This window comes from Lineus longissimus, chromosome 5, assembly GCF_910592395.1.
Source record: "Lineus longissimus chromosome 5, tnLinLong1.2, whole genome shotgun sequence".
Lineage (NCBI taxonomy): Eukaryota > Metazoa > Nemertea > Pilidiophora > Heteronemertea > Lineidae > Lineus > Lineus longissimus.
In genome coordinates this window covers 21392632-21413619 of record NC_088312.1, presented here as the reverse complement: position 1 = coordinate 21413619, position 20988 = coordinate 21392632, and the positions used below count along the sequence as shown (strand labels likewise).

The window sequence follows — 20988 nt, the reverse complement described above, 5'->3', positions numbered from 1 at the left end:
AAGGGGACACGACCCTTTCACTACCAGGGCCGTTAACATGGCTGTATTGGAATCAGCCAAACAGGATGTGAGACTGAGAGGTCAGCATATTTCATGTATCTACTGTGGAACTACTGGACTGACAGGGCCAGCAGGGACTGCGAAGTCTACTGTGGAACTACTGGACTGACAGGGTCAGCAGGGACAGCGAAGTCTACTGTGGAACTACTGGACTGACAGGGTCAGCAGGGACTGCGAAGTCTACTGTGGAACTACTGGACTGACAGGGTCAGCAGGGACAGCGAAGTCTACTGTGGAACTACTGGACTGACAGGGTCAGCAGGGACAGCGAAGTCTACTGTGGAACTACTGGACTGACAGGGTCAGCAGGGGCAGCGAAGTCTACTGTGGAACTACTGGACTGACAGGGTCAGCAGGGACTGCGAAGTCTACTGTGGAACTACTGGACTGACAGGGTCAGCAGGGACAGTGAAGTCTACTGTGGAACTACTGGACTGACAGGGTCAGCAGGGACAGCGAAGTCTACTGTGGAACTACTGGACTGACAGGGTCAGCAGGGACAGCGAAGTCACCCAGACATTCAAAAGGGGACCACAGGAAGTTTATTATTCATAGGTTGACAAATTGGTTATCTTCGGGTGACAAATTAGCAGCCTATCTAGGGGAGCATGTCAAAATTAGGGAGGAGGTTGACGAAAATGGCATCATCTGTTGGTCTCTTTGATAAAAAACCTGTTGATGCTAGAACACTTCTAGAGGGAGAGTCCAGGTAGTGACAAACTGTGTTTTTTTTTTTGCCTTCAATACAATTTTGACATGGTCCCGTGGGAGCATTGGATAGCTTTTATGCAAATATATCAAAGGACACTAGCCGATTTATGCTAATGGTATTAGCCATTGTGAATAATGGTGTTTACTGGCAGCCCGAGTCATAATAGCTTACTCCGCTAGCGCTAGCTACTACAACTCATCTACCACGTTTCATGTGTACCCAGTAATGTGTCACGTGGGGCATTGTTGTATTGTGGAAGATTCCACTTTCCTTCATGCATGCACTGCCCCTATTGGCTCCACATATAACTACACCTTGTAATGTATGAACAATAGGCAACAATGCATCAGTCAGAGGAAGCCATTGAGAGCCACAATGAACCAACAACAAAAAACGTTTCAGTCAAATTTCAAATTTTGGCTCCTTCCTCGAATGAATAGACAGGCAAGCAGGCAGCTTCAGGCAATAACAAAGTGCGGGACTTACCCCTGAGGATGTCAGCAAACTCTGTGACGACACCATAGAGATGACCGATTGCCGTCCAGTCATCCTGGAAGTCCTGTACGACCTTGTTGAGGTTGTCCGAGCCCGTCAGCTCGTACTGGAGGTAAACTCGGTGCACTGCACCTGGAAGCAAAACCACATAAAGTGAAAATTAGGGGCGCTTCTTCTGAAAGCACTAAACAACTACTGTAACAAACATCTATACTCTCCACAGAGGGACTCAACAGTCTCAGTAACGAAGAGTTGTTTGTACAGTATTACCGTTTATCTTTTATACCCTAAACATTTTGAAAAAACATCCTCCACAGATTTTGCATGCATTTATTTCTTCGAAAGGGTGCATTTTTCAACGATAAAACAAGGGTCACAATACTAACAGACCGTCTACCTGTACTGCAGTCTTATTGAGAACCAGGATGACCCACTCAAAGACAGCCAGATCCCAGTAGATAAAGACAGAATGAACCAACATGATAACAAGTCTTCTTACCTTGCTCCTTGAAGTTAGTGCTCTGGATCGGCGATGAGCTGAAGATGAGCTGAAATTAGGAAAACAACATGTGAGGAGTCGGGGAAGATGGAGAAAATTGTTTCAAATGTAACTTTCTCGAGTGATCTTCTTAGGCCTGGGCACTCAAATTCTACATTGTGTACCTGGCACTACACCAATGTGAGGAGCACTGCTCTCACGGTACTTTAGGTATGAGGCACTCAAAGACAAAAACAACTTTCATATCACGAAGTGTTTTTCTGTCCGAATTGTTATAATACATACCTCCACCATCCAAACTCGAATTCCTTTCCGCTGTACCCGGAATTTACATGAGAGTAAGTTGCGCCGTAATTTTCTGTTAGTTGCGAGATCAATATCAGTGCACGCTGGCATACTGCAAAAGAGTGGTGATGACATATCAAAGCTGACATCAGTTGTATTACAGGAGGTAACTCCAGATACATACGTGGGAGAGAAGAATTTATTTTTGCACATCAATATTATCAGGGTTTTTATCTTCAACTTGAAGTTATATCATTCAGTTAAGCCCATTATATTCAACAGCAAGCTCAAGGTAGCACCAGACTAGGCCCAATAATCCACTTACTCTAATAAAGTTAGTGCAAGACAAGCTCCCTCTCCATCCACCTGGATGCCTTGGTGCGAGAGGCCCTTGTTCCCGAGCTCCTTCGTCAGCGCAATAAATGGAATCCTCTCCTCACAAAGAGCCAAGATGTGAGTCAACTCTGGCACGAAGCATGACGTGAACTTCATCTGCTTGACATGTGGTTCACCAGCACCACCAAGATACAACTGAAAACACGAAGCATGAATTGTTTATTACCTTCAGTAAGAAAGCATTTAGAGTCTGATCGCTAACATTGGCTTCCTGTGCAACAGCGCATCAAGTACAAGGTTCTCCTTCTTACTTACAAGTGTCTTCACCAACTTGCTCCCCAATACCTTTCAGAACTTCTCTCCGTTCATACCGTTTCTCGAACTCTGCGCTCTTCATCGGCCATTCTTCTGTCTATCCCAAAGGCCAATGTCATGTCAGTCGGTGGTAGAGCATTTTCAATTGGAGCCCCTCAGCTGTGGAACAAACTTCCTTCAACTGTTAGGAACTGCAGCTCTCTGTTATCTTTCAAGGGACAACTTAAACATTTGCTTTTTAAAGAGGCCTATCAAGCGCTTTGAGCGGCCAGTTAATGGTTGGATACTGCGCTATATAAGACTCGTATTATTATTATTATTATAACAGAAGGGTTGACCAAAGGCACCACCATTTTGGCCAAGACTGGAAATCCTTAAGCAATAAGAACACTTTTAAATCGCAGCGAGTCTCAATTGGTTCTTTGATTTCCAGAGAACAGACTCCCACCATGAACTAGGCATCCACTTCATTCTGAAACATTGTGACACACCTTTCTTTTCCTGAGCACCAAACTGTTACTTGGACTTTCCACCTCTTCTTGTATTTTGGTATAAGGTCCGTGTGTCAAGGCGTACGTGTCCATCTCGACCATGTGACCAGCACGCAGGTACATCTGGGGAAGAGTATCGAGATTCTCCCCCTGGGCACCCTCAAAGAGAGTTGGGTGCACCTCAAGAAGAAAATACCGGAATCTGACTGACTTGTTCTCCCCCTGAGAGGCCTCAACAACCTGTAGGAAAAAGAAGAGGAAAAAGAATTTAGAACCGCATGCAAGTTAGAGATACCAATAGGATATTAGACATGAATTATACATGACTGTATAAATCTGCAGACAAGGGTATATGTAACCCCATGTGCTCTCTGGGCCACCAGGGGGTCCTCAGTAAGGAGGATAAGTGCAAGTGTGATAAACATTTTGGGCCTCGGGGCACCTAAGGATCATTGTCACCTCCATAGAGAGCTGAGACAGAGGCACACTTAAGAGTCACTGTGACAGAAGGATATCCTGACTGCATTTGGTGAACTAGAAATTTAACAAATAGAGCCCAAACCTCTTCCAACCTACCACATAATACTCTGTCTGCTTGCCAAGCCTCACAAACAGTTTACACCTGCCCAGCTTCTCAAGTGGATGCCCCTGCTCCATCGAGGTGATAGGAAGCGTCTCAGAACACGTCGCAGGAAGATGCTGGACTGCTTTTTCACAGCGGCGTATTGCCAGCCACAGCCGTAGCTGGGTGATTAACCCTGGCAGCTCTCTCTTGTCTGTGTTAAGGCAGTCTTCTATGTCCAAAGCATAGGGACAGTCTACAAAGACAGAAAGTGGATAAAGGTGTTACAAAAGTCTTAACATCTCCTGCTGCATTTAACTCTAGATAGAAGTGGACCTAGCACAGCACCTTGCCAAACACATGCCGGCCCATACTCTTAGTTAAAGCAGTTGGTCCCCTATTGTAAGGTTTGAGTTGATGGAGGATCGCTGTCAAAGAATGCTGGTAGAGCTTGGCCTGTTCTTGGCACACAAGCTGGCATGGTGCCCTCAGGTGGTCAAGTGACATTTAAACACAACCATGCCACTGGCAAAACCACTCACCCCTTGGTCAAGTCACCTCAAACAGAGAATCTTAGTCGACATTGGTATTGCAATACTTTTGGTACTTTTCTACATATTTTGATCAAATGACCTTAAACCAGTTGCTACAAGCAGAAACCCACCACGAGGTGAATCATTCATTAACTGCGTACCTGGGTACTGTCCGACCGAGGCGAGATATGTGCCTCTTTGTATGTCAACAGCAATGCGGAGCATCTCCGAGGAAACGACAGGCTGAAGGAATGGAATGTACATCACACATGGGATCTCTTTGATTTCACCTGAAACATTTGAATCAACATTTGAAAGGAAATCGCTCACAGAGCACAATTTGATCCAACTCTTTGACCTCTGTAGTCAAGATACAGCTCACCAGAGGACTGGCTGGCTATTCCCGAAGTTGGTTCTCATTGAGCCTGAATAGGCCTTCTGATGTTACCTCAAAAAGGCAAAAAGAAAATGATTGATCATCTTGTATTTCTGACATGACAGATTAACGTTTGGGTAAAATGACACATATTGTGGAAATTTACTGCACGTTTCGAGTCCTTAATGAAAGGTTAATGAAGTAACTCCACCAATACTCACAGGTTCCGTCAATGAGATCTTTAAAATCTTTCAGCAGATCTTTCAACCTCGCCTGACTTCGCACCTCTATCGTCTGAATCAGTAACTTCTCAATTGACAAATGGTCACTCTGAAAAAGGTTTCACGAACATAAAATAAGGATGTCATTGAGCATACAAGCAATATTGTGCGACATGCAATTATCTGAAGTTCTTCTTCTTCAGTGTTCGCTCTGCACCTGGAGGTGATTTTCTCCAGGGAGGATTCCTCCTACAACTTACAAGACGGGATGAGCGTTTTACGCGTGTCTATGCAAAGGCACCAACTGGGTTTACTGGCCGAGTGCCTCTTGCCTTCGGTCAGAGGGTCAGAGAGTCCATTGCAAGCGGTCATATTTCTCACTTGGAGGGGTCTTTTGTTTGCCCCGATACAAGGAACCTCAGTTTAAAGTCTCTAATTCCTTGAAAGCACAGTGCAGGATGGAAACCAGGGCCTAATGCTTGGTGGTCACCGGACGAAGAAAAGGAGGTTCTACGTATCCTTAAAAGAACCAAGAGGCACTTACCTTAATAGCTTTATTCACCCTAACACTGTCCTCTTCCAGAAGACTAGGCATATGTGTGGCCTGCAGTGGCTTAGTTGGGTCGTGATCGTCCATGTGCACCTGCAATTTATGAACTTTCGGGACTTGTTCAAAAGGCTTCGCATCTCGATTCTTCCCTCCACTCATATCCCTGAAAATAACACCAGGATTTCTAGCTGTAGCAGACCAAAAAGAGACTGAGCCAGGATGTCTCAATGTGTTCAAATATTTGCCAGTTGTAAATTTTGAGATGGAACCAAAGTTACTTATGCATCTTCTGGTGGTTAAAAAATGGTCAAATAAGCCCCGAAACAACTTAAAAGTACATCTGACATCAAGTTAGCCTCATGATTGTGCAAAAATAGGCCGTTTTTTGGCGCAAGAGACCAATGTTTGACACGAACGTCATGAAATCACAGTAAAATGAGCCCAATTTAAGGAAAGTATTCTGTTACCCAAATTATTTCATTGAGAGACCTGAATCGAAGAAGCTGTTTGGATATGCTCAAACTTACCTCCAGTATGAAAGCACAAGACTTCGTCCCGCTGAATAGTCATCTATCCTGACGTATTCGCCAAGTCGTTCCCGCAGTAACCGCTGGGCCTGGGAGTGTAGCACCTCTAGTTGCAGGGATTGGCAAAAGGAATCTTGGAAATAGTCAAGGATGTAACAGTCGTTTTGGATGAAAGATCTGATGGAATGAGTTTACAATCCCAGATAATGGCCCCTAAAGAGGTCTTCCATTGACAATATAATGCTTCATTTCCGGTTGGGGATTGTAAATTTTAACCGATCCGTTCAGCGAAGCACCAAGATTGAGCAACATAAGATAGGATAGGAAAAATCTATTCAATATTGCTGCCTTGGTGGTCATCTTGGGGAGATGGGATGGAATACTGGTTATTGAAAACTCCATCCCAAGCTGGGCACAGCCCACCAGGTACATTTCAGTCAGCCTTAGCACTTGTGAGATTAAGAAATGGAAACCAAAGTTAAAAGTACATTGCAACAGCTATGCCGGCCACACTGCATGATAACTTTGTGATAATAAGCCCAGAGCAAAACAAGGACAAGCATTACAGCTCTTGTCTTGGTGAAACATTTCGTTCTTTGCCTAAAACAAGTGTATGAAGTCATTTGCCATCGAGACTGAATGTACTGACAGTAAAAGGATACGTAGGCAGTTGTACATGTCGTGAAGTGGTTTGTCACACTCTAGAAGTCTTGACTGAACAAGCTGGTGGATGTAGTGGACTTGAAGCGAATGCACCAAGGCTTTACCATCTGAAGAAAGAAGATTATAAAAGTTTTAAACCCCCGACTCTTGAACCCTGGGTTCAAGGAATGATGCAACCAGGTAGCTTCCAGTTCTATTGCATACTACCATCATGATAATGCATGGCATATGTACTATGGAATCTCTCACTGTGACACTCGAACAGCAAATGACAAGGTGACCTCTTTATCTCTGGACCTTATATACCCAGGTGGGGGTCAAGATTAGCTAAGCATTCAATACCATTTGGTCAGAGGTCAGGGAAAGGAGCATCAATGACCTCAGACAATTGTCCGAAATCTTGGAGAGCTGGTGTCTCCCCTGTCCACGCTGAGGGATAGCTGTCAGGCTATTAAGGTGGAAAATCCCTTTAGTTTCTACTTGGCTTGAGAACTGTATGGTGAGTACTGTTTTTTCAGAAATTTCAAAGAATCACGAAAATAAAACAGCTGTCTTTTGTACCATCCTCACCTCCAGTTTCATGATCCTCTACAAGTATATCAATATCTAACAGTCTCCATGGTATCGACGGTCCATCCCCCATCAACGTCAAGGTCACCTCAAACTCGTGATTCACATGGAATTTCACACGGCCATTCTCGATTTTCAAGCGACTGAGTTGTGGAGGGAGGTCAGTCGTGACAAGTCGATGCTGGATGATCTGGCCCAGACGTTTCAGCGTCTGCCATTTCTCAGAGGGCGTGATCGGGTCGGGCGGCACAATCCTTTCCTGGCGATGAAAATAACAAGAAAATGAATGAAATACATTGTACAACCTTAAAGCAACAAACTTTGACATGTCACAATTTTAGGTTGATTTTGTATTGAATGATATTGGGGAAGAGCAATCGAAAACAAACGGCTGCAAGTTCTTTTTTTATCCATATCAAGGGCTCAATCAATGGGGTACCAGCTAAACTATGATCGCCACTAGGTGGCAGTGACATTACATCAATTTTGTTTGAGGTTTGACATCATTTTTCAAAACCCACATAACCAGGTAAAATTCAGCGCTACCTATGGCCTATGGGGATGCCAATACCCTACACACCATGCATGAAATAAATCACAGCTTCTTCTCATTTATGAGACCACAAATTGGGCCTGAGATTTGAAATACTTACCCTGATACAGGTCGGTAGTCTTGGATACGTTCCCGTGGTGAGCACATCAATAGCACAAGGCAGTGAGAAATTAGGAAGTCTACAAGGGATGAAGTATAAAACTAGATATCAGAACAGGTGTGGAAAGAGGTGTCTACAGATTTTAATGAAACTGGGGGAGAATTTGATTAGCCCAACAGGACAAGGTGAGGTAGACTGATACAGCAGATTGGCCAAATACATACATGTATATCCACAGCTTGCACCATAAAACTACTCCAAAGTTGCTGACTAAATAGAAGAGATGTTTACCAGCTCAACAAAACGACAGGACAATTCAGACAGCCAGAACACCAGAAAACCACTCGCAAAATTTGATTTCACAGAGTCGATACTGGGTATTACTGTGAGAGTGAATAGGACTGACCTCATTTTTGGCCGAATATGATGGCCTCATTGTAAAGCATGTCAAAACATGATGTCTACAATCGGGGAATCCCCATTTAATTGAGAATAGATGGGAAAACCTTCACATGTAGGAAGTATTTCTATCAATATGATTTCTTTTAACAATGTTCAATGTTTAAGACAAAGAAGCCAATAAAAAAAAAAGTGTTTTGGAGAGATGTTATTTCAGATATAGATCTGTCACAATTTAACAGAAACAAGAAATGTTCCCAATTGTACAAGACATATTATAATGATTAGGTAATAATTGGGATACATATGGCCAATGGTCGCAACTCAAAGACTTCGAACCAAAGGACGAAATTGAAAAAGAAACATTTATACACTGTACCTCATTGATACTTTCAAAAAGATCTGAAAAGCTGGGATTTTTTAACTGGCATTAAACTAAAGGATTAGATTGTGATGCTCACAAGACTAAATGTTGCTTATTTATTCAAAAAAGATAATGCATTTTAAACTAACAAATTCATTTTATCGATCATACCTTCCATGAACAAGAGTCTCCCTAGCCATTTTAGCAAACATGTCGGCAGTATCCACGAACAACATGGCCTGTTGGTCGAGGAAGGCGGAAATTGCTCCACATTTGTCAACCTTCCCAGCACTGTTGGCCCACTTCACCAGTCCGAGCAATCGCACAAAGAGCTGCCTGGTTCGACTCGCAAACTGAACAATCTCAATTTTCCTGAAAGAGAATTCAAGCAATTTTGAATACACATAATATTGATATTCATAGATATCATATTCATTACAGACATAACATCCTCGCCAACTGTAGTTTGATATTCAAAGAAATACTGGTTATTAATGACAACGATTATAAAACGAAGACTTACCTTTCCATATCTGTTTTTCTTGGCAGGCTGGAAGTATGACAAAAATAGATTCTTAAAATTTCAAACTAACTTGTCACAAGACAATGATGCATTGATGACCGAAATTATCACTTCTATTAGAAGGCAACTTCCAGGTCCTAAAAATGTGTCATATCAGTGAAACGTGGTCTCCTTTTTTAGCAGGAAAAGAGCATTTTTTAGCAAAGCATCCCCTTTTAAAGGTATCACTATCGGCAATAATCAAACTAAGTTGTTTGTGTGGAACAATTACATTTTTTTTGTATTCTGATAAAGATTTATCCACCAATGAAACATAACTGTCAACAGTCCAACCTTAGCAGGCTTACATTAACAAATTTGGCTGTTCAAAGGCAGTTTGTTGCAATAACAATGTTCTTTCATAACCATCAACGTTCAAAATGTTCTTGAAGAGGGTGAGCATCTACTTACAGTTCTGACAAAACAGACAACTCATGGTACGTCCTCTGAACAATGTAATCGATGAGGGTGGAGAGCGGTAGAGTGTTAGCCCCCTGCATCGGGGCTGCAGGCACCATGGCCATCTGGTGATTATCAATAGGAGCCATTTTCAAAGCTGCTTTACCTGAAAAGAAAACCCTCATTAGTTTTAGAGATCTTACTCGAAATGGATTTTGACAAAGACAAACTGGAACCCCCAACAAAACAAATACGCACACGCAGAACACTTCAGAAGGTCAAAGCGAAGATAACTTTACTTTGACCATTAAGCCAATGGCATTATCATGATGTGATCCTGTATCCTATCCTTCTCGGAAAGCCTCGAGGAGGATACAGAATCTCGGGGGAAGATACAGGGAAGGATACAGAAAAAAACATGTAAATTAAATAGCCTCTACTGCCTAGCCCTTCCATGTAGGGGCTGGGCTGTTCACGATTACAGAATACAGTACAGACAGAGTAGAGTGGGCCTACAGTACACCCGGCACACTGTCCATCTCATCTGCATGAGGCTACCAGTACGGGATCTGGAACTGGTTCTGCTGGAGTGCTGGCTGCTTCTATCGCATGAGCTCCATCAATCAATCATTCACATGATCCAGTCACCTGGGCTAACCAGCATCCGCTTTTGGTAACAGAAAAAGCGTGTTCGTTCAAGGACTAAGGAGCTAATGGTTTCAGTTTCTTTCGAGTGGAACTAAACATCGACCCCAGACAAAAAACCCGTCAACTCAAGACATTGAAAGTGAAAAGGATACCATACAAAAATGTACACTTTCATGCACAGCAAAATGTACATTGAAAATGGAAAATGAAGTATGCAAATTCAATCGAGAATAAGACATATTATACAGCTTTTACGTCCTAAAATACAAATAGCCATAATCAACAAACTAAACTTTACTATGTGTATCAACAAAGTTGAACTTACCCCAATAATAGCGCCGTAAAGCTACATCTTGTGAAGAAAAAAATTCAGATATGATACTCCTCCACCATCTTTGATTACATGGATCATGATTGGTCACTTTCCGATAGGTGGCGCTGGCCAAAATCAAAGACCATACAAGGAAGACCATACAATGAAGACCATACAACAAAGACCAATTACTGACAGAATATACTTTAGCTTGGGACCAATTCCGCCACATAAAATCAACTACCTTGTGTACTCTTTACGTTCATAGCTGATGGAATGTAAAATTGACAATTAGGGTGAGGCTAGATCAATAGCTCGTTCGATTTCTAGCGCCGCGCCACGGTAAGCACCAGATCTTGGGCCTTGAAGCGCATGCCCAGTATGAATCGAACCCGAATTCCCTGGCGCCAGGCCCCATTCAATAGCAAACAAGTACTGACAATGAATTTGAGGGCTCCTTTTCAAAATTACGCTGTAGACGGATTGATCAAATAAAGCATTGTTATATAGATATTGATGTCTTTTTGGTGGCACGTTCTGCATGAGAGAAAGGACTTTGGGATGCTTCACCAGGCTTCTAATTAAATATGACTGTGGTCCCAAGTAGTACTCAAGTTGTACTAAAAGAGTTGTCTGGTAGATATTGGGAACTACCACACTTGTTTCCCAGAAGTAGTGTCTCACTGCTTGAAGGGATTTGGGTCATATTTTCCCTAAACAGCTTCTCTTCATAGGGTTCTGCGACTCTTTACACTGGGCTAGGAAATTATTCCAGGCCTAACTCTGGTCCCCGAAGTTGCTATTAGGCTGCTTGCAGGGGGATTTCTGCTCAGGCATCATGCAGTAAAAACAAAAAAATCGCTGTATGGTGGGAGAGATGAGAGTCACAGCCAGGGCGAATCAGTCCTGTTCATCATGCCCGGAATCAGTATGTGCTTCAGTTTGAAAAGATTGGGTGCCGGGTATGATAATGATAACGATGAAAATGTTGACATCTGCACATGGATGATTAGAAAACAAGATACGGAAGAAGGAAAAAGAAAAAAACTGGGCCAGATTCACCGGGAGTCGAACCCGTGACCAGCCGATCCACAGTCAAACACTCTTAGCGCGGAACCGTAAAGGCTTTCATGGTAAAATGGCGATTTTATTTGCCTCTTACTAGCATTGTACCCGTGGCGCAGGCAGGTTCAAATGGGCTATACCTTGAATAGATTGAATTGCAATGAAAATATAATGCAATATTAAAGGAGCAATATCGAAGAGACAAATTAAACCAACCATTTGTCCACAGACTCGGACCCTGTGGCGTGCTGTATGCGTGCATATAAAAGTAAATCAATTGGTCCGAATGAGATGATGAGGCAATGTGAATATACCTCGTTCCTTAGTCAGCAATATGCCCCTTTTTATACGGAGATGAAGGAGAACCCAGATAGGCCTTCACATGTCGGCCTCCAAATGGCTCGGACCAATTGCACTATCACTACTAAAACTTTAAAATGCGTGCTCCTCCTACATGTAGCATGATCTCGGGCAAGGCACTTAGTCGACAGGCAAGCTAGAAGTTCAGCACCGTGAGCAGCTCCTTGATAAGGCCATGCCAAGTTCAGAGTGCCTCTTCAGATACATCAAGTTATGAAAGCTGTGGTGAGCACATAAACATACCATTGTAACCTTAATTTGAAAATCCCTTCATAATCAAGGGCTAGCTCTGGCTAATACAGTACCAATATACGATAGACCATCAATTTGACCCCAGCTCCTTACTGCGGGAAAACCCAAGTCCAGCAACCAAAAGTATCAAAATACATTTTTGTTTACATTTGAACTGCACACATGCGTTTGTTTACAATTTCTTTCCCGCGAAATCTCGAAGATCAGGTGACCTACAATCGTGGATTGAAAATAACATTAACCTTGGTTCAGCAGGTCAACACGTGTACAGGCTGTTCCAATCATCCCCCTACAGCCAGCCGTTCAACAGGTAGTGTTAGTCACCCCACAGGGAGTGCAGGTGATTCATTAATCCCCTGCATAACTGAACATCAATGGCTTGGCTTCCGTGAGTGATAAGGAGAATTGACCGTGTCCGATTAAAAATCCCTCATTACTGCTCCGCTGAAGTAAATTTCCGAAAATAAACATGACGTTGCATCAGGATAACATATCACCTGCAAACGTGCAAAATTTCGAGACGAAACACGACCCCCAAATGGCACTTTAGCGAGCCGCCTTATAGTATTATGATATAGATATGCGGTATGCAAACGAGCGCGCCGCAATTGTGACAAGGTCGCGCAGGTGGCAAAGTGATTTGCCGAAATAGTTCCAAGTTATCGTATATCTCGATAGTTGTACAGATTTTTCTCAGCATATCATGTTTATATACCTCAGTGATATAAAACATTATCTTTGCAGTTGATTTAACCTTTGAATTGCCTTTTTTAAAAGTTTTTGAAAATCGAGGTCAGCAGGGTCAGAGTCAATCTATTTTAAAAGACTCGGGCAGGGTCAAAAGAAATAGTTGTTGGCGCCGATGATGTGAGCAATATGTCGGATTTCCGCTCCACCCGTGAGATTTGCTCTCGTCACTTCACGAGCACATTGAACTGCTAGTGAACCGTGCTCTCAGTGAATATGTACCGGCTACCGCTCTCTCCGATTGGCGTTAGAAGTTGGAACTAGATATGATTGGACCAGCAGTAGATATACGTCAACGACTGGCTATCCCTTTAACCATCCAGCTAGACACCAGTGGTTTTCAATATCCTCCGCCTCTCGATATGTCGAAGGAGTAATATGTTAAGAGCAAGCTCTAGTGAACTCGCACAACTGTATGTCCTAGCAGACGATTTTTAAATACATGATCTCCGCTCCCACACCTGCACTTCAGTGGCGCCGGTGTGAATAAATCTACTTGTGTGAATGGTCAATGGCTCATGACGTCACGAGGAAGGAAACAATCATGTCGTAACTGTGGGTGCGGCGCGTCATGAATGCAGGATCGGCCAACGCGCGGCCCATATGGAATGCGACAAAACTGTACCGGAACCAGAATTGTCATGGGCCTGCACAAATTTTTTCAGATTCGATGGACATGATGGCTATATGAATTTTGTTTACACTTTACATACAGTGTATACATACTTCACCGTTGTGTGAGTGATTAAACATTTTTAACATGTACTGTTTTGTCTGCGGCTTGCACAATAGTTTAGCTCTCGCAAGTTTATTTGACTTCACCTACTCATTCTGCATTATTACATGATTTACGGTAAATAAACTTATTTTGAATTCAATTGAATTGCTGGAGCATTTTTTACCCCCCCCCCCCCCCCCCCCCATAAGTCCTGCTGATACATTGGTTCTAGTTCTTCGATATGCCGCTAGGGTTCCGTCCTTGGATGTCAGCCTAACGGCCGCGTCGGAAGCAATGAAAAATCACTATACGGATCTCATGTTCTTTTCAAGAAAACAAAAAAAATTCTGATTGCCGGCCAGAGTCCTCTATTAAAACTTGTGTACATTACTTGTACATTGTTGTGCATATGTTTTGGTAAAAAAAGTACACCTTGGACCAATCAATCTGCACAAAATTTTATATATGTCAAGAAGAACCCTTTGCCAATAGCATAGCATAATATGTAAAGAGCAATCTCTAGTGAACTCACACAACTGTTTGACATGGGGGAGCCCCCAAACCCCCGTCCTTCTGACATATATAGCCAGTACATTGGGGGATGAGTCCCCCAAACCCCCTCCCCGTTCTCTGAAAGTGACAGGTTTTAGTCAGTACATTGGGGGGAAGGCCCCCCCCCAACCCCCCCCCCCATTGGACTCTAAAAATAGAATTCCTTGGAGACGCTGAACAATAAGGCCCCATAAAGAAATAGTCCCCGCCCCGGTAGCTGTCTCATATCTGCTGAAAGAAGCAGCTCTTTGTGGTGAAATAATAATTGAATGCATGTCATGACACCCAGGAGCTTTTTCTCATTTCTGAAACAGTTGCATGGTTGGAATGAATTGCCAAATCAGTCCGTCAAATCTCTATGCAATGAAAATTGAAATGTCACAACTGTCTCCACCGACGTTGTCCTGTATGTCCTAGCAGACGATTTTTAAATAAATGATGGGATTGATATACCATTGAAATGAATTATTTCTTCAATGATATGAAAGTTGAAAACCCTCTGACATGTCTGAGAACAAAAATGCAGAGGCAAGACACATCATGCATGTCATGACAACCAGGAGCTTTTTCTCATTTCTGAAACAGTTGCATGGTTGGAATGAATTTCCAAATCAGTCCGTCAAATCTCTATCCAAATGGAACTTTAAGACCACTCTATAATTGTGCAGTAGTGTTAAAACTGACTTTTTTGAAGTAAAGTACGTAAATCGAGAAGAAGAGGACGTTTGCTTTGGTCTGCAATAAAATGTCACATCTGTCTCCGCCGACGTTGTCCTGTACATATGTCCTAGCAGACGATTTTTAAAATCATGATGTCCCACACCCGCACTACAGTGGCGCCGGTGTGAATAAATCTACTTGCGTGAATGGTCAATGGCTCATGACGTCATGAAATAATTGCGTCACGAGGAAGGAAACAATGGGAATCATGGTAACTGTGGTTGCGGTGCGTCGTGAAAGCAGGATCGGCAAGCGCGGCCCGTATGGAATGCAACAAACTGTACCGGAACCGGAACTGTCATGGGTCTGCACAAATTTTTTCAGATTCGATGGACATGATGGATATATGAATTTTGTTTACACTTTATACATACACGTAACCATTACACTCACTACGTTGTGTGAGTTAATAAAGTTTTTAAAAATTCCAATACCGATTGCCTGAGAAAAAAAGATTTCCGTACACCATATCCATCAAAACGTCACTGGCGCATTGATATGGCCCTGTCAAAGTACAAGTTCTAAACTGACCAGTGAGACCACATTTTCTTAAATATATATTATCAAAAAGCATATTTCTGTGATAGCCTGACTCTGTAGATTAAGAATCAACCACAGATTGAGAATTAATTCCACTTTGGTCCATCCCGGCCATGTATTTACCACAACTTCACATCAAAATGTCAGGGTCTCATCTCTCTCACGATCCGGGACCATGCATCCTGAGATTCCGTTTTTTGATACCTCCTATATCGAGAGGCGGCCGAGTATATATATACAAAACCACTGGTGGATGGGGACCGTGATGCGCAGTCTTCCTCAGCTAAAGTCTCGTGTAGCCTATAACGCTCGCCGAGAAAAAGGAATATATAGGGCCTAGGCACCATGTCAAACACCGTTGGTGAAGTTATAGGAATGAGGCGATGATCGGCCACGCACGTATATATTTGTACCTGCCCGGCAGCCCACGAGTCCATTATCTTGGCCGCGGGATCTCCTTTTCCAAACACGTTCCCTTCCGTTTCTTGGCTTACTAACCAGCCCCCTCCCGTCATATCGCACCTACGCATCTCATTAAAAAGCTTTTCTGCGAAGCGCTACTATAGTTAACGTGTATACGTATCGAATGTGTCAACAATGTTTCTCATGTCCATGGATTCGATTCAAATGGCTTAAATTTGACTTAAAATGACCGCCAAAAGAGACCAACGCGCGACTGTTTTTTAATCAAACTTCAATTTGAGGGGGCCGTGGAACCCGAAGACACATTATTGAGGAATGTATGCTTTTATGGGGTACCAGTGTCTACCTCTTGGCAGTCAATATCATGCCAGTTAAAAAGGAAGGGTAATGATGGTTGAGGGTTGGGGTTAGGGTACCATCAAAGGGGTACCTCCCCCCACCCCCCAACCTAAAGGCGCTGCGCGCTTACTCCTGCACTGATAATAATATGGGAATAGCTCCGTCAGCATAGGCCATGCCCCCCCCCCTCCAGCTCTCGAATACCAGGGTCACCAAAGTCTCAAACTCGCCCCAGTGCCGAAATTGAAATTGTAAGGAACGAAATCAGCGCCTCTAGTGTCAAGATTGCCAAAGTGTAACATTCCCGCGCAATCTTTCTCCGCCACGTGCTGGTTTGTTATTTTGACGAAAGGTGGCCGGTTTGGCAAATCCATCATCCGGGTAGTTTGTGGTCAAGATGGCTTCGTTTCGATATGCCCAGGCTGTAAGCTCTAATTTTGTTAGAAATTTGCACATTAGGCGCAGAAAATTCACGACTTACTCTGTTGATCCAATTATTCAATATATACAGATTATGTCCTATCCATCGATTTGCTATGACTGAAGCAATAGGTCATACAATGAATGATGACTGAAACTTCGGGTCCCTCTGGCCGTGTACAAAATGTACATGATGTACATGATGTACATGCAGTGCATATCACAATGTTGACATGTGAAAAATTCCAAGGTCAAATCATGAAATCGAGTGAACCATTATCTTTTATCCATGATTAGGCCTATGCGAATGTAGACATAATTCAGGGTCCAACATATGGCTTCCTGCACCTGGGCCTGGCCCTGCATCAGTTCAGTCACTGGGTGATATGAATAAAGGCTAGCAAATGCTTTTACTTCAATTTGTACAGAAAGGCCAAGTGTAAATGTACATGGAGTTTTAGATAAAAGCATTCACTACTCTTTATTCATATCACCCACTGAGTGAAGACGTCTGGTCGCGGTGATTCATTTTGATCATGAATAAAATCATCTCACCGAATCATTTCATGCTGACCAGCTACACTTCTGACTGGTACATGGTACGATGTAAATTATTTTTGTCATCAATGATTGACATGTCACTTGTCAGCAAAAATGATGTCTCTCTTTAATAATGATTATCATTTTTAGGTCCGCCAGCTCAGTACATCGTCCGTACGGAACAAACTCGCTTCAGTAAGTATGATTAACAGATTTTGAAAGAGGCATGATGGCAATTTGGAATTGTAAGTTATCAGAGCTGACCATCAGTAGGACACAAGAATTCTGTAATATCTTGCAGTTGGCAGTGTTACTGAAGGTGGAGACCAGAGTCCCTTGAAGAAACTTGGGGTATCGCTGTCTTTAGAGAGGGCACCTTATCAGGTTACATCAGAAAGGGGTACAACACCCAATCTCCAACAGTCCAAGAGGACATGTGCACCTGCTGATGCTAATTTAACATTGTTCCATTGCTCATCTCTGACACTACACTACAGCTAAATTTCCACCCGTTGCAGTATCATCTATAAAAGCCCTCCCAAAGGGATCAGTGTAGCATCATTCATAGCATGCAATATACATGTAGGACTGATTAAAATTCTTAACTTTCTACATAGGCTCCAATTCAACTGTTTGGTCTGGAGGGACGATATGCCCATGCGTTGTATTCAGCTGCGTCGAAGGAAAAGAAGCTAGATGTAGTGGAAAAGGATTTGAAAAATATTCAGGTTTGTAATATGCTTGTCATGCTGTACTCACAACTCAATGTACTCTTCTAGTACTACTTTCTACATCTTAAGTTCTTTTCCTCGGTGTATTTGATATTAGTGAGTAATATGCCTGTTGATATATTTGACTCTACTTCAATTCTTCTGTTTGTGGTTTGCTAACAAAGTGAGTGACTTGTTATCATATTTTTTACATTGGGTCTTGTACATTAAGAAAATTTGACCTTATTATTGTCCATGCAGCGTGCGTGTCCACAGGTAAAGGAGATTGATTCATTTGCTAGGGTGGTCAACATTTCCTGGTTGCCAAATTATAATCAATTGGGTCCCCTATGGTAAAGATATTTTCATGTTTTTTTTCCAGGGCTTGCTGATGACCAAACCCCAAATTAAAGACTTTCTTCTTGATCCAACTCTCAAGAAACAAGAAAAAATTAGTAAATATGAAAGCCAAAAAGATTGCAGATGATATTTAGTATTCTTTTATGCTTGGTGCAATGGAAGAGCTCTTCTCCATTTGTTCTATAAATCTTGGGTTGAAAAGCTAGTCTCTCGTTTGGTCAATAAAACGCTTGGAGCTTATATATTGAATGAGTAATGTCCTGTAAGCTATTTAGTTGTGAATATTATGAAAATAGATAACGTCAACAGCACCTGTGTAAGGAATGAATCTGATCTGTTTCTGATTGTAACACTAAAGAAGTATAGAAACCTTTTAAAATATCACAAATTTGTTTGTTGGTGTTTTTTTCTTCAAAGTTAGCATTCATCTTTTTTAGGTGCGCTTGGTGAAATCCTCAAATCGCAGAACAGCAGCAATCTAACTGTTAACTTCTTTGGTAAGTATTTTCATGATGGAGTATGCTAGCGAGATCAACTTGGACCACTAAGACTGCAAATTCATTCCGACAAAATCTACTGTGAGTCTCTAAAATTGTATTAATTTCTGAAGGTTTGAACTTATATTGCTCATACAACTCCTTCTCAGTTCATGTCCTTGAAAAAATTTTTGATCTTGATCCTCTTGGGCCGAAGTTACATAGACCTCATTCGTTCATTTACCACGAGTCACTTTCCGGGTTTTTCTTTCATTCCTCGGTGAATGCACACCACAAGGCCGTGCTTTTACAGGGGAACGAAAGCAAAAGCGGGAAAATGAGTCCTGGGAAATGAACGAATGAGGTCTATGTAACTTCAGCCTTGTGTGTTGATACATCATTCTTGATGAAGTTTAATTGCTTGATTTTCCAGGAGCCCTGACCGAGAATGGCAGGTTACTGAAAATGAACAGCATGATCAATGCATTCAGCAAACTCATGGGTGCACACAGGGGAGAGGTCTTCGCTACGGTCACCACCGCTAAGGTACGTTCTCAGTCAACTGACAAATGTTGTATATCATTTTGAATGTTATTTTGTGCGCTATCAGCCCATGCAAGTAACTCGGTATCTGTTTTTTCACCCCAAGTTTTGTTAAAGCAGGTCACAATTTGTATATTAAATGACAGCTAAACAACTTTGCGATAGTTGTCTGAATTCCTAATGCAGATTTTGAAAACAGATTTGGCCATTCAAGAATGATTTGAATTTCACTGATGTTTGCCTTGAAATTATCAAATGAATGGTTCCATGCTTTATGAACGTTGATGATTTTCTATTCATTCTGTCATTCTTCTCTTATTTTCAGGCTTTGGATGCTAAGCAGGTGAAGGAATTGGAAACGTCTCTCCAGGGATTCCTTAGTAAAGGTCAATCACTGCAAATGGAAACAAAAGTAAGAAACCTCTGTGATTTTGTTTAATCAAAGAAGAACATTTCAAACTTGTAGCAGAAAAAGCCTGTGTCGCAGTGTGAAAAGCCTGTGCTGGGAATAGAAGAGCCCACATTTCGAAATGAAATTGAAAGCACTGCATGTTCGATTTCTGAAAAGTCTAAGCTGATAAATTTTCTCTTTTCCAGGTTGATGCATCAATCATTGGTGGTATGGTGGTTAGCATCGGTGATAAATACATCGACATGTCCATGCAGTCCAAGATCAAGACTTACACCAACCTCATCAAGGAGGCGGTTTAATTACTATGGACATTAGGAAATATTTATCAGTTTGTAAAAAAAGTGTGGAATTTACTTGTACATAGAATTAGATGAAAATGTGCTTGATTAAGACCAACTAGAACTTTGCCACATACATCATTCAATATGGGAAAACTTTGCTGTTGGACAGGGCCAATGCGACAGGAATCCATGTTGCACACTCCCAAATCTCTCGGGACAGATTAAACACATCAATATTCCGTGTATACGAGACTTGACGTTTACTCTGTGTTGTCTTTCCTCGGTTTGTGCATGTGGGAAATCAAACTGACCTCGGACTTATTAGATTTAAGGATGTTCTAATTGCAGAAATCTGTTTGATATGCTGTAAGTTATCTGACTTAGGTTGTATCAATTACAGATCAAGCGAGGGATCGTCCTTATAAATTTGCTTGTGTGCAATCTGGATCCCCGATGTATGGTTTCAAGTTCACCACAATGGGCTGATGCACAAGCCATCATTTGAAACAACAGTGTACCATCAACATCAAGCCTACTAAATGTATCACAGTTAAAATAACTTTATTTCTAACAATAAAGATTTGTGGAAAAAATGTTGGCCTTTGCTTTTGTATCTCACTCCATCTTGCCTGATAAAATTGAATGATTGCTTTTTTGGTCGGATGCAGTAAATCTTTGTAAGTTTCGACCCACTGTCATATTGTGCTTTTTAACCTATTCGATTCTTCTTTGCCATTTACTCTGCACTTGGAGGCACTATTCTCCTCTGAGAATTTCCTCCTCCAAGGCAGGACGAGCGTATTTTACGTGACACTACAGTCAGTTGCCAGTTGGGTTTATTGGCCTGGCGACTCCAGCTTCGTCCCGTTGTAGAGTCTTTTGCCTGCCCTGGCATAGACACCAAGTACAGGGAACGTGGGTCATACGTTTCGATCTTAGGGCTGCGAAGAACTAGGTTGTGCTGGTGGTTTGAAAGAGGGAGGATTCTCCAAGAAGT

At 42.2% G+C, this 20988-nt stretch overlaps 2 protein-coding genes across 2 annotated transcripts in view; one reads left to right on the top strand and one right to left on the bottom strand.

Moving 5' to 3' along the window:
• LOC135488688 (mediator of RNA polymerase II transcription subunit 14-like) overlaps positions 1–10618 on the bottom strand; it is a 30692-nt gene extending 20074 nt beyond the window's left edge. Inside the window, exons 1-17 of the mRNA XM_064773364.1 lie at positions 10546–10618; positions 9585–9738; positions 9135–9161; positions 8783–8983; positions 7849–7927; positions 7196–7454; positions 6625–6732; positions 5963–6095; positions 5430–5598; positions 4886–4994; positions 4450–4578; positions 3770–4011; positions 3194–3433; positions 2377–2582; positions 2052–2163; positions 1767–1815; positions 1259–1399 (exon numbers count right to left, since the gene is read on the bottom strand). Of these exons, the coding sequence (XP_064629434.1) occupies positions 1259–1399; positions 1767–1815; positions 2052–2163; positions 2377–2582; positions 3194–3433; positions 3770–4011; positions 4450–4578; positions 4886–4994; positions 5430–5598; positions 5963–6095; positions 6625–6732; positions 7196–7454; positions 7849–7927; positions 8783–8983; positions 9135–9161; positions 9585–9721 (2341 nt within the window). The 5' untranslated portion in view covers positions 9722–9738; positions 10546–10618. The remainder of the gene's footprint in view (positions 1–1258; positions 1400–1766; positions 1816–2051; positions 2164–2376; positions 2583–3193; positions 3434–3769; positions 4012–4449; positions 4579–4885; positions 4995–5429; positions 5599–5962; positions 6096–6624; positions 6733–7195; positions 7455–7848; positions 7928–8782; positions 8984–9134; positions 9162–9584; positions 9739–10545) is intronic.
• Positions 10619–16626: 6008 nt separating this feature from the next.
• Positions 16627–20585, top strand: LOC135488691 (ATP synthase subunit O, mitochondrial-like). Its single transcript, XM_064773373.1, has 8 exons — positions 16627–16673; positions 17360–17404; positions 17827–17937; positions 18302–18374; positions 18717–18776; positions 19189–19301; positions 19624–19710; positions 19896–20585. Exons 1-8 carry the CDS (start codon positions 16647–16649, stop codon positions 20007–20009), a joined length of 630 nt encoding a protein of 209 aa, XP_064629443.1. The 5' UTR covers positions 16627–16646; the 3' UTR covers positions 20010–20585.
• The last annotated feature ends 403 nt before the right edge of the window (positions 20586–20988 follow it).